At 45.1% G+C, this 12,323-nt stretch overlaps 1 protein-coding gene across 7 annotated transcripts in view; it reads left to right on the forward strand.

Moving 5' to 3' along the window:
- The window catches only part of ENTPD1 (ectonucleoside triphosphate diphosphohydrolase 1), a 43,337-nt gene that overhangs the window by 22,699 nt on the left and 8,315 nt on the right, over positions 1 to 12,323 (forward strand). For 4 of the 7 annotated variants that reach the window (XM_015633328.3, XM_015633329.2, XM_015633330.2 and 1 more), the window contains 2 exons: positions 10,755 to 10,888; positions 11,251 to 11,368. In XM_015633328.3, coding sequence (XP_015488814.1) covers positions 10,755 to 10,888; positions 11,251 to 11,368 — 252 coding nt within the window. Of the gene's footprint in view, positions 1 to 6,282; positions 6,439 to 10,754; positions 10,889 to 11,250; positions 11,369 to 12,323 lie in introns of all 7 variants that reach the window. The other 3 variants (XM_015633325.3, XM_015633327.3, XM_033515534.1) reach the window with 1 other exon arrangement.

Here is a 12,323-nt window from a genome sequence, read left to right on the forward strand (position 1 = left end):
ATAGCAATGCTGTTGGTCTTTCAGACAGCTCTAGCGTGAGTTTTCTCTCTTTATCCTGTCTCCACCTTGTCTCAGAGGAAAGCATTTGTTCCTGGACTACAGAGGTAGATGCTAACGTGAGTCACTGCTTGGTATTTAGTGGTAAGAAATTTCAGCACTATCAGTCTCCCCAAATGCTAACAGAAACAAAGAAAAATCTGGATATGGTGTAAGTTAGTGCTTTCTTGGGTGTATTTTGCTCTTGTCAGGCTATTCAATGCACAAGTGGGGCTGTTCTGCTGATTCAGCATCACAAGAAATGATGCCAGGGCAGCTCCAGGCCACACTTCAGGAATTACAAAGGAGACCATTAGAGTCACAAGTTTTCTCTTTAGCTGGTTTATAAATGGATTTGTTTTCTTCCTTGCTCATTTGTCCCAGAGCTGTTAATAAATAACCTTTTCAATGTCCCTGCTCCTTCAGGAGTTGTGAGAAAAATGTGTGCTCATGTGAATTTGCTGCAAGCTCTGCAGCTGGGCTGGAGATCCTGTGGCTGGAAGTTTGGCTCTGGCTTGAGCTTGGTGCCTCCCATCCCAAGCCAGGGGGAGAATGGTGCTGAAAGAGGCTGGGGAACACAGTGGCTCCAGGGAAGGAGCAGACCTGTAGCTCCTTTTCTCACAGGCCCAGGGTTTCTGGACAGAAGGGTGAGCTGCTGTGACTGCCCCCCTGTGCCCATGCTACCTTATCCAAAATATTTCATGTTTGTATTTTGAAATATTTGAGGCAAGAATAGGGGGGAGAGGAAGGATTAATGGAGACAACACAAATTGAAAGCCAAACTGTGGTTTGATTATAAATGGGTTTCTTTTCCTGAGCCTAATTCTTCTCTCAGGATTTACTGCACAACCCAGTAATAAGTAATCTGAACTTCAGAGATTAATAGCATCCTGTGCCAGCCCATTCATCCAGCAAAACTCCCTTGCTGTTTTGTTGCATCTCAGCATGAAGCTCCAGACTTTTCTAAGTGCTCCTCTGACCATGGAAATTTAGATTCATATTTACCTTATTTCCTTTGTGACTTCCAAGAAACATTTCTTCTCTTACACTCAGGAACTTTGTCAAGGCCTGTGCCCCGCAATAGCCTTTGATCCCATGTTCCTTACCATTGGTTGTCACTAAAAATACCAGAGGGTAATTAGTTTCCTGCTATTTGAAATGGAAATTGTAGCAGCATGAGGAACAGAGAATTATATTCATGCCAAATATCATGAGCTGAATTCTCCTCATGGTTTGTGGGAATCCTAGTTATTAAAGCTGACCTCTGAGAAATCAGTATATTTTTCCACAAGGCCTAGACAGTGGATGTGTTCCTCAGCAAGAGAAAAAACCAATTCCAGCTGTTCCTTGGCCTGTGCTCTGCAATGAGGAATGGAGATCACAGTGCTGACAGCTGGAGGTAAAGGGGTGAGTTGGGAAGAGCTTAAGCAGGGCGCTATCCTTTTTAATGCATGCAGCCTTAACCCTGGCCTGCTGAAAGGAGGCAGCAGGGCTGCTGCCCTGCCTGAACAGCAAGGGATTCAGGCATTCAACATCTGCTAGGACTGGGTGCAAAGGGAAGCTCCCTACTGTGTTCTCATATGGATGAGATGTTAAGGGAGGAAAAGCTCACTGGGTACCTTATGGGACTGAGAAATGCTCATCTAAGACAGCAAATAGAAGTGCTGGAAACTGCAGTGTTAAGGGGTGGCACAACCTGGGTATAGGCAAAATCCCAGGCACAATTAGGCCCTGCAGCTTATGCCCTTGCATGTGGGACTGCTGTGTGTCGCCCTGAAAACTCAGCTTCTGAGCTTGTTACATGGTTTTCTAAAGACTTTCCCAGGACAGTAACTGCAAACGTAGAGATGTGTACATGTCTTGTGATGGGCATCTCTCATGGCCAGTGCAGTGGGAAAGTGTTATCCTGACCATCCAATCCCTGGCCGTGGTCAGAAACCTATAAATCCTGGGAGGAAAAATAAACTCTCTCTTGCTGTCACCACACCTCGAGCTGTGTCCGTGTGATCCATTCAGCACCAGCGGTAACAGCTGTGGAATGAGCATCACCCAGGGGCCTTGCCAGGGGCTCTGCTGATGCTGCCCCAGCTTGGAACAGTGTTTGTGTGTCTGTGATCGGTCTCCAATGGTTTGTGGTCCTGAATGGGAAGTGAAACTTCAGGAGAAATTTGCTTTTCTGTGCAGAAATCGTCGGGCAGCTCAGACAGCGGCTCCACTTGCTGACATGTGGCACTTTGGGCAGCTGGGCTGTTTATTTTGGAAAGCAGGGAAGTGAGCCCCTGAAAGTGGTAATGTTATTCAACACACAGGGTAATCCCAGGAATCTACAGTTCAGAGGAAAACATCCTCGAGGTGTGGTGAGAGGCTTGGTGGCCTCAGCCCCTTCAAGGCAGGAAAGCTGAAGTAATTCAGAGAGGGCACACAGGAACACTGGTGACTGCTGGGGGTGCGTTTTGACACCACTGGGAGTCAAAGCATGCCGGGTGCAGAGCGAGCTGTGGGTGCATTTGGATCTCTTTCCTCCTCCGTCGTTCCCCATCAGAACCTCCCGTGGGGCGTTGCAGCATTTACAAAGCTCAGGACCTTTTGTTCTCCAGGAAGTTTCTGAACTTGCTGGCCCAACGTGGGTGTTGAAGGGGGGAGTGGTTGTTCTGGAGGCTGTTTCCTCTCTTTTTTTCATGAAAACTTGTACATCCCCCTCATGTGTGGGTGGTTGATGTGACACAGGAAAGGGTGGGCCGTGCTGGGCTGGTGATGTGACTCACACATCACCCATCTTCCAGGGTAAGCAGTGGTCCTGCTGTCCTCAGGAGCAACAATAATTAAATAGTTGTACACAACAGCTGCCTGGGAGCAAGAGACCAAAGCAGCTGAAGGTTAGTGCCCATCACCAGCCAGGATGCTGGAGACAGAGAAGGGCATGGCTCTCTATACAGAACCAAGAAAAGCTGATGTGATGCTGAATTTCAGTGAAAGCCAAGGCAATTTCTCAGAACTGAGGGTGACCAGCTCACAATTTGCAATGCATTACTTCCAGCTCAAGAGAAATGTATTGTTGACCCCAGTCTCAAGAGAAAAAGAGGGATTTCTATGAGAGTTTTGAACTATTATAAAACTAATGCACACTTATTATATGTCAACAATGTCTAGTAGCTCTTAAAAGAAATAATATCACAAAATAAAAAATACTTGTGCTGAATCAGCAGAGTATTTCAAATGTGGAATTAGGAATGCTAATAAGAAGCAGCCCATTCTCTTCTTATTTCATTCCACAAAAGCCATAATCCAACTGTTGAAATTTATGTTAATTTGAAAATAATAGTCTTTTAAAGATGCATATTCAGAAGCAAAAATTAAGATAAAACTAGTGCAAATTTAAAGTTGGAAAATGTAAAAGATGGTCAAAAGAAGCATAAGGAAAAAGTCATGGCCCGAGAATAAAGAAGAAAAAGAATGTAAGGATCTTGAGCACAAGTGGAAGCCTGGCAGCACTGTTGGGCCATTGCAAATCTGTGTATTCAAACTATCAATGACGACAAAGCTGAAAGGTGTCTGTGCTTGATGCATCATTCTTTACTCCCAAAGAAGGCAAACAAATGCCTTCACACGTGATAGTCAAGCATATTCAAGCAATAATTTAGCTGGTAAGCTGGGAAGGAGGGGAAGTCCCCTTGAGCTCACTGGATATTTTCTAATCAAACTTCAGGCTTTGTGGCTAATGGCAATAAATCTTCTGCAGTTAAAATATAGCTTTGATGGCTAGGAGCAAATTGATACCAGAGGTTTCCTGACAGGAAACTGATGTAACTGCTAACAGTTTTCTGATTTGAAAAACCTCTTTGATGTGAGAATCATAAAGAGATGAGTATGAGGACCAGTAGGATACAGGCTTAGAAGTCCAGTAAACACATGTAAATGTGAAAAATTACTATCCAAAGGTCATTGTGTCAGCAGCATCCTGCCACTTGCTGGTTGTATTTAAGAATACCGAGTATCTGGTATTGCTGCAATGCAAGTCAGAAAAACATCTTCCTGCAGAGAGATGATTTAATGAGCAGGCATTGGGATGAGCTGGTGGGGCCGGTGTATAACACCAGGGAGGTGGGCTGTGAGGGTGGGAGGGGGAGTGAGTGCCTTGCAGAGAGCCAGGGAGGCTGAGCACCATCCCCAGCTCTGCACCGTGCGAAGGTCTCTGACAGGGGAAGGTGCTTGGTGCACGGGTGAGTGGGCACTTGTTGGTGTGGCAGCCTGGGCCACTGGGGCTCATGGCCAGAAGCCCAGGACATCACCTCTGCAGCAGTAACTCTGCACTGCAGGGCCACGGGGCACCCTGGGCACAAAGCCCCTCTGTGCTGCTGGCAGCTGTGCAGGGGACAGGAGGGCCAGCCTGCTCCTTTGTGTCCATCTCTTGCTACTACTGCTCAGCTTTTGCTGACCCCAGCACCCAGCAGCTCTCCAGGGTTTCCTGGTGCTTTTCCTTTTTCCAGGAAAAGAGGGCTTGTGTCTGGTGCAATTTCCCAGGGCTGTATTCCAGCCACAACACTGAAAGCAGCAGAAGGATGAGGTGCTCCCACACCAGGCAGCGCTGCACACATGGAGAGCATACAGCAGGGTGCCTGAATGCCATCTGAACGAGACCTGGAGCTTTGCTGGGCCATGCAGGGAGCACCTTTGTACAGCTGCACCTGTATCCCACAGGGAGAGCACATGGGCTGCATTGGCTTCACTGGCAGCTTAGGAGTGCTTTGTCCCCTTTCTGCTGACTCCCCTCCTTCTGAAGCAAGGAAACAGAACTGGGAGAAAATCCAGGAGCCACCTTCATCCTGAGGAGGAACTGGCTACACCAGTGTGGCAGAGAGAAATGTCATTTGTCTGAAGACAACTAATGAGCCTTCTTTACTCTTCTTTTTTGCTAACTTAACAATTCAGTTCCCTCAGTCTTTCCTCATAGGTCAAGCTTTTAGGCTTGTGATCTTCCTTGTTCTTTTCTGGAGTTTCTCCAAGTGGTCTGCTTCTTTCCTGAAAGGCAGTGTCCAAAATTGGTCATAGAACCTCACAGGAGGACTTACCAGCTTTAGATGAAGGGGAAAGATTAGTATAAACTGCTATAGCTGTTTTCTCTGGAAAAGCTACTTAACAGATTGCTCACCACCCTGTCTTTGGGTGATGGCTCTTACTTATATGTCATATTTGCTGTTGTCCTTAAGTGAGTTAGATGTTTTCACCAGGCTCTCACCTATTTGTCAAATTTATTTTCAATTCCAGTCCTACGTGTCAGTGTGCTTTACTCCCAGCTTGGTGTTTTCTCAGATACAGGCACTCTCTTTATCTTCCAGCTCACTGATGCACAGCTATGTGTGCACGTGGGACATTTCAAGCTGCCAAGCTGTATAGCCTAAACTCATAAGAGTCTGTGGGGTTTGAGACATGTAGGGATGCATGATTTCAGTATCAAATATCTCTGAGAGACAGCAGCCAAAAAACCCATTATACTGTTTGGATTATCAGTTTCACTGACACTTCAATGTTTGTACTTCAGCACTTACAAGTATTTCATCTTGAAAAATATAACCCAGTAAATGTGTATTTATGATTCTATGTAGCACTGCAAGGAGGGGCAGAGATCACAACAGTATTTAGGCCACAGTCTTTGCCATATGAATAATTAAAATTTGGAGCAAAGTCTTCCACACCGTCCCATATAACAGTAAAAGTGATGTAAAATCCTGATCTGGAGCTTGAATTCTTATTTCAATATGCTGAACATCTTGTCCTGATATTTTGAAATAAAGCCCCTTAAACCAAAGCCATTGACTTACCGTATGTGAGCTTGTATGTAAATTCTAAGACAAACCTGAGCTTCTTGACAGCCTAAGAAAAGACTTTTCCAATGTGCTGGCCTGAAGCAGGTGGTTTACATTAATTTACAGCAAAGTCTTCCTAGGTAACTTGGATACAAGCATGTTGAAATGAAAAAGGCAGATGAAGAATGAGTAAGAAGTCAGTTTGGGACAGGGAAAATTTCATAAAAGGGTTGATAAATGAAGCAGTGTGGTTCTTCTAAGTGTTTATGGACTCAGATTTTTGGTTGTGGTGAGTCTGAAGACAGGAGTGCCTTTTGGGTAATGTGCATCAAACCCTGAACCCCACAAGCTCAGCAACCTCAAAGGGCAATCAGTGAGGTAATTTCAGGCAATTCAGCCTGAAAAACTTCATGACTACTGAAATCTCATTTTCACTCACCAGGAGGATGATGTGTGTGTCTCCTCTCCATGTTGAACAGCAACACTGACTGCTCCCATGCCCCTTCCCTACCATCACTGCCAGCAGAACTCGACAGACACGAACTCCTGCAGTTAGAAAATGTGCACAGACTGCATTGCCAGAGCCCCTCTCTCCTGGGTGAGTTTGTGTGAGAGGTTCTGGGTTGACTTAGCACAACCCAGATGTGATGGTGGATGACCATGTTTCTGAGGTAGTGCAGGTGCCCACCTCACTTCATTTAGGCTGGGACTGTATCATCTGTGGAATGGGTTCAGTGCTGTGCAAGGCCAGTCTCCCTGCAGCTCTGGTCAGAATGCTCAAGAAAAATACAAGCAATTCTTTATGCAGAGAAGTGGTGCTGGTCTCTTCTGGTAGGCAGAAAAGGCTTGGAAAGGCAAAAATCCAGAAAGGATCATTTCTTACAAATTGACCAAGAGAATAAATTCCTGCAGGACTGAGACTTGCAGAAGTTGTGAGCTAGAAGTGGACGACAGGCAGAGGGAATAGACCAACAATAAATGAATTAAGGTAAAAATTGGTAATATTTCTAACCATACAGAAGAGTGCTGAGAGGATAAAAGTGGTGGTGGGAACTGTCTCTATCAGTGTGGCACTTGTGCAGTGGAAGAGTGATGGCCTCACAGCTCTTGTGATCCCTTCTGTAACAGACTGAGTGTGACCACCCCAATGAAAGATCGAACAGCTTTATCTGTTATGCTAAGTCAAAGCTTTAAAAAAATATTTGTATTTATTAGAGGTGATGGGTCACAGTGAGATTGTCTGAACCAAGCATGGCTTTGGTCTATGCACAGCATCTTTTCTGCTTGACATCCCTAAGATCATTCCTTAAACAAGCCTTAGTCTCTGCATGTCTAAAAGCAGCTGGTTGCCTGATTCCTTTTAACTTCTGTTACTCAGTCTTGTTTGGTGAGAAGGGAGTTGAGGGTGGGCAGCCTTGGCTGTGAGTGACATCTCCTGGCATGCAGAGGTGCCAGTGACCTGGTGTAGTGTTGGCTGGAAGGGCCATTTCCTATTTATCTTGAGCTCTGGAAGACACGAGTCAAATCTGCTTCCTTGCCTTCACACAGAGCTGCCTCCCACGCTGGTGTGGTCCTTCCTGGTTATTCACTAGGAGCAACAGGGTTTCCACAGCAAAATTGCTGCAATCTGGAGTAACTGACAACATCCTCCCAGTTCTCTGTCTTGGAGACAGAAGGGATGTTAGATCTGTTTATGTTTTGGGCCATCACTGGATGGAACCAGTGGTAGCCCCTACAAAATAGCAAAAAGACCAAAATTGGAAACAGACAGAGATGCCTGAGCAGCTGGGCTGTGCTCCAGCATCTGGAGAGTGCTCAATGCCCGCACAGCTGGGCAGGGCTCCAGCATCAAGCGGCTCTGAGCTCTGAGAGGAGAAAAGCAGCATCATTTCTATGCCTACTTATGGCCCTATGGGATGTTTTAGTCACTGCACACAGTGGGCAGTGTGAGAGAAGGAGTAGAGAGCTGTCTCTGCTTGGGTTCTGACTGGGCACAGGGACAGAAGATTGTGTCTGCTTAATCTTTAGCTGGGGAAAACCACTAGTGGAAGGAAAACCCTGGGGCCTGGCAGTCAGACAAGTACTGCTCCACTTGGTGGACACTGGGGAGTGTTTGCATGACATCCAGCAGTGTGAATGTGAAATTCAAAGGAGCTGGAGGAAGCTGGAATAACCTAATTCTTTAGCCCCTTCAGAACCTGCAATTATACCTAGAGCTGATGGAGGTAACCAAGTGCACAGAAAAGGGAGCTTACTGAAATACCTCACCTTTCTGAACAAACAGCAAGTGAATTTTAACTGCATTGAATTATTTAGATAGATTTGTATTGTTGGTTTTTGGTTTGGTTTTTGTTTGGATTTTTAAAAATAAGTTTGTCTATTTTAAGTCTGTCAAGTGTTCAAGTCTGTACATTTTGAGTGCTCTTTGGAAAGTTACTACTTTGTTACAGTAAATTCTGGATTATGCTTATCACCTTGTACCTTTTCTTTTATGAAACATTTCAACAAAATGCTCCTTGGTGGCATTGGAGTTCAGAGAGATGGATGGTCTGGATTCTACTGAACTAAAATTCAGGCAAAAGCCATATTCAGGGTTAAGAATATAGTGTGCCTTGGCAAAAAAATCAGGCTACAGGTAGGATGCAGACAATTATCATTATGCCTCTGCCTTCAGACAAGGGATTTCTAGCTCATAGTTGGGGTGGTCCATCACAGTGAGAACAATGTTCCTGCTCTGCTGCCAATGCTGGCACTTTCAGAGAGTGTCTCTTAAAAAGATACAGCATACTGACATTATCCATCACAACAGGAAATCTAAAAATCTTACAACTTGTGCAAAGTCACACATCTTTTATTCCTATGACAACAAATACACAATAAATTTGTTCATGGTTGCTTCTGGGCAAGATCTCAGAGTAAGGGTGGCAATAATTATGTGGATGTGCTGCGCAACTCTCAGCATCAATTTCAGTTTTCAGGATGCTAACTTCATACCTATACTGTGCAGCTAATTTTACATTAAAACATCTGCTTTAATTTATTCTTCTAGGGTTAAAATAATTTTTGTACAACAGACATGCTCAGTGCTATCATAACCTGAGCCAGCTACTCTCCCCAGTAAGAAGGAAGGTCTCCCAGCCATCATGCTCTGCTGTTTCTAATCATTTCAAGCCCTGAGTTCTGGGCGTTTTTGAATAGAGTTGGATAAAATACATTCTTACTTCCTGCTGTCTGGTATGTGCACTAGACTATTTTTTTAAGCTGCATTCTTGGAGATATTGGCAAGCATTCTGAGCCTCTAACAGGCACTCACAAAGTGTGAGCGTTATAAGCTTCCAAGTTTCACAGTTAACCTCGGCAGATTTACACACGAGAGGGAAGACAGAGCTCCAGGTCAGTGTTACATCCCCAATGGGCCTGTCTGCAGCATCTCCAAAGCGAGCTCTCCTGACACTTTTAGGTTCCATTTTCTCTAAGAAGGTAAGAAGCTGTTATTTGCCTATGGCTGGAGATTTCCAGAGGTATTTTGCTTCTTCTCATTTGGGCTAACTTCTGAGAATAACTTTAGGATTTAGGGTCATTTGTAAGGTGAGATAAGACTATATCGTTCTGGAACCTGGGACCACCACTCACATAAAACCAGGGCAGTTAGAAGCTGACCCTGATCAGAACTTGAATGCTTTTCATATTTGCATGTATGATATGAAGTGCCAGGATGGATTTGGAGCACTGATCTGGGTCTGGAGGTCTGGAGACCCCTGAAACACAAGTTCTGGCATGCAGATGTAGAGCAGGTTCAGTCACCCTCTCCGAGCATGACAATAGTTGATGTGGTTGCCTGCACTGAGGTATTGCCATCCTGAATGACCTGTCATGTACTTCTTAACATCTCCTGGAGTATTTGAGCATAAGAAGAAGAGAAACTATTTCCCATGTGTATCAGATGATCGGTGCTTTTGACTATGGAGCATCACTGTTGGTGGAAATGGATTTCAGGTCATAGTGGGAGCACATATGTCCCCTGGAGCTATTTGTTTGTTTTAAGTGTTGAATTTACATCAAAGTTATAAATCTGGAAAATACACTGATACCCTTTCTAGACCTTCATGTAGTAAGATGGTATTTTATTAAACAGTTGCAAAACTGGCCAAGTCTAAGTTTTGAAATGAGGTTTTGACTGTGGGATACATGAAGGATTATCCAAAGCAGAAAAATGTGAAAAACAGCATCATGCTAGCCACTAACAAGTGCAAGGTATATGTATGTATATTGGTTCTGAAAGCTCAAATGACATATTGGCTGTGAATTATTTTCACCAGCCATAACTGGCCTTTTTTACAGAATTATATTGCTAACCATATATATTAAACCACAAAAATCTTAATTTGTTAGATAGGTTATTGTCGCCCTGAAAACTCAGCTTCTGAGCTTGCTGACATGGTTTTCTAAAGACTTTCCCAGGACAGTAACTGTAAACATAGATATGTGTACATTCTTTCTGTTACACGTCTTGTGATGGGCATTTCTCATGGCCAGTGCAGTGGGAAAGTGTTATCCTGACCATCCAATCCCGGGCCATGGTCAGGAGCCTATAAATCCTGGGAGGAAAAATAAACTCTCTCTTCTTTTCACCACGCCTCGACCTGTGTCCGCGTGATCTGTTCATCTTCAGCAGCAACAGGTTATCCCAAATATACCTGTAACAGTTAAACAATTAGAGTGGTGCAAGTTCTGCAAAGCACGTGATTTATAACCATACTGTGACAATTCTGCAAACACAGGCCATTCATAAGCTGGTGGGCAAAGGCAGAAACTTCACAGGGAAAAGGGACTACAGGAACATCCAAAAAACATGCCTTTGGGGTGTGAGGAAAGATGGGCTACTGGGATACTGACATCCTTTTTCTGCTCTAGTCACAGGTACCAAACCAAAGATGTCCTCAACAAGAACGATTCTACTCATCCTGGGATTCCTCTCTACTTTGGCTGTAATTGCTTTAATTGCTGTAGCAGTCACCCAAAACCAGCCACTGCCGAAGAATATTAAGGTATTACCAGCCGGTACCCTTAGGGGAAAACAAGCTGGGGGGTCAGGTGTCCATTGTGCTCACAGACAAGTCACTGCCCTTGCTGGCTCTAGCTAATCTCTTTTCCTGGCTCTATGCACCTCAACATCTAGTTTTAAATCTTTGTGGTAAAACCAGTTACAGCTTCACAGGGAATCGTGTCCTAAATAACCAGTCCCAACTTTGGGGTTTCTCTGCTCCTGTTTCCTTTGACGGGAGTTTTGCACTGAAGCTCTGCTGGGAGGAGCAATGACAGCCAGTGCCACAGCTGCCAGGCTGTGTGTGCCTGGTCCCTGTGTCTGACTCGGTGTCTCAGGTGTGATATGGGCTCTGTTTTGCCGCAGTATGGGATCGTGCTGGATGCGGGATCGTCCCACACCAACCTCTACGTGTACGAGTGGCCAGCAGAGAAGGAGAACGACACTGGGGTGGTGAAGCAGGTGGAAGTGTGTAAAGTTGAAGGTAAGAGGAGAAAAAAGGAGCTGGGGAAGGGGCGTGGGATGAAGAAGAGATAATGTAATAAAAGGGTGAGGGAGGAGAAATCTAGAGGAAGAGGCCAAAAGTAGAAAGAGTGATAATGTATATCTCACTGCTTCCCAGGGGGAGCTGTATGTGCCTGACCTTCCTGGGGAGAAAAACAGATCCAGTCTTCCATTTGTTTCCAGGATGCTTGGAATAAATTGCTTTTTGGAAAGAACTACACTAAAAAAATCTACTTATATAAAATGTCTGCATGCACTCTTGCTGAAGTGCTGATGAACGCAACGAGAAGGGAGAGCACGGTTTGATCTTTTTCAAGGTTTCTGTGCAAGCTGTGCACAGGGCTTGTGACTCAGGGTTGCTCAGCTAATGCGTGTCATGGCACTTTTTAAATTCTATTTAATTGCTCTCTAGATACTGTATGGTTTAGGAAGGCATGAATGAAGCCCAGGGGTGCACAAAACAAGGAACAGGCACAGACCATCATGGATCACTGCATTCCGAGGTGTTGTCAGACCTGCCTGGGGTCCTTTCAGGCCTCTGCAGTGCAGGGGAGAGCCCTACTGTCATCAAGCTGCAGTGATAGCTGCACAGTGCTGCAGCATCCCACGTCACGAGCAGCACACTGAGCACACAGCAAGCTGGAGCAAATGGGGCTTCCCTGCTGCCATGCAGACACTGGTCCTGGGGCAGTCCAGGGAGCCAGGGGACACATGGCAGAGAGGGACAATGATTCTTTGCTTGGCTTAGCATAAGGCAAAATAGCTGCAAAACAGCCGGTGTTGGAGTGTGAGTATAAAGTACACAAACAAATGACAGCATCTGCCCTGGAGGAGCCAGCATAGAAGGGTCAGGGATATTCAGGCTCAGATCCAGGGTACACCCAGGCAGACTCAGTGAGGAGACTGCAGATGTTCAGAGCATGCTGAAGAAATGG

This window comes from Parus major, chromosome 6 (genome assembly GCF_001522545.3).
Source record: "Parus major isolate Abel chromosome 6, Parus_major1.1, whole genome shotgun sequence".
NCBI lineage: Eukaryota > Metazoa > Chordata > Aves > Passeriformes > Paridae > Parus > Parus major.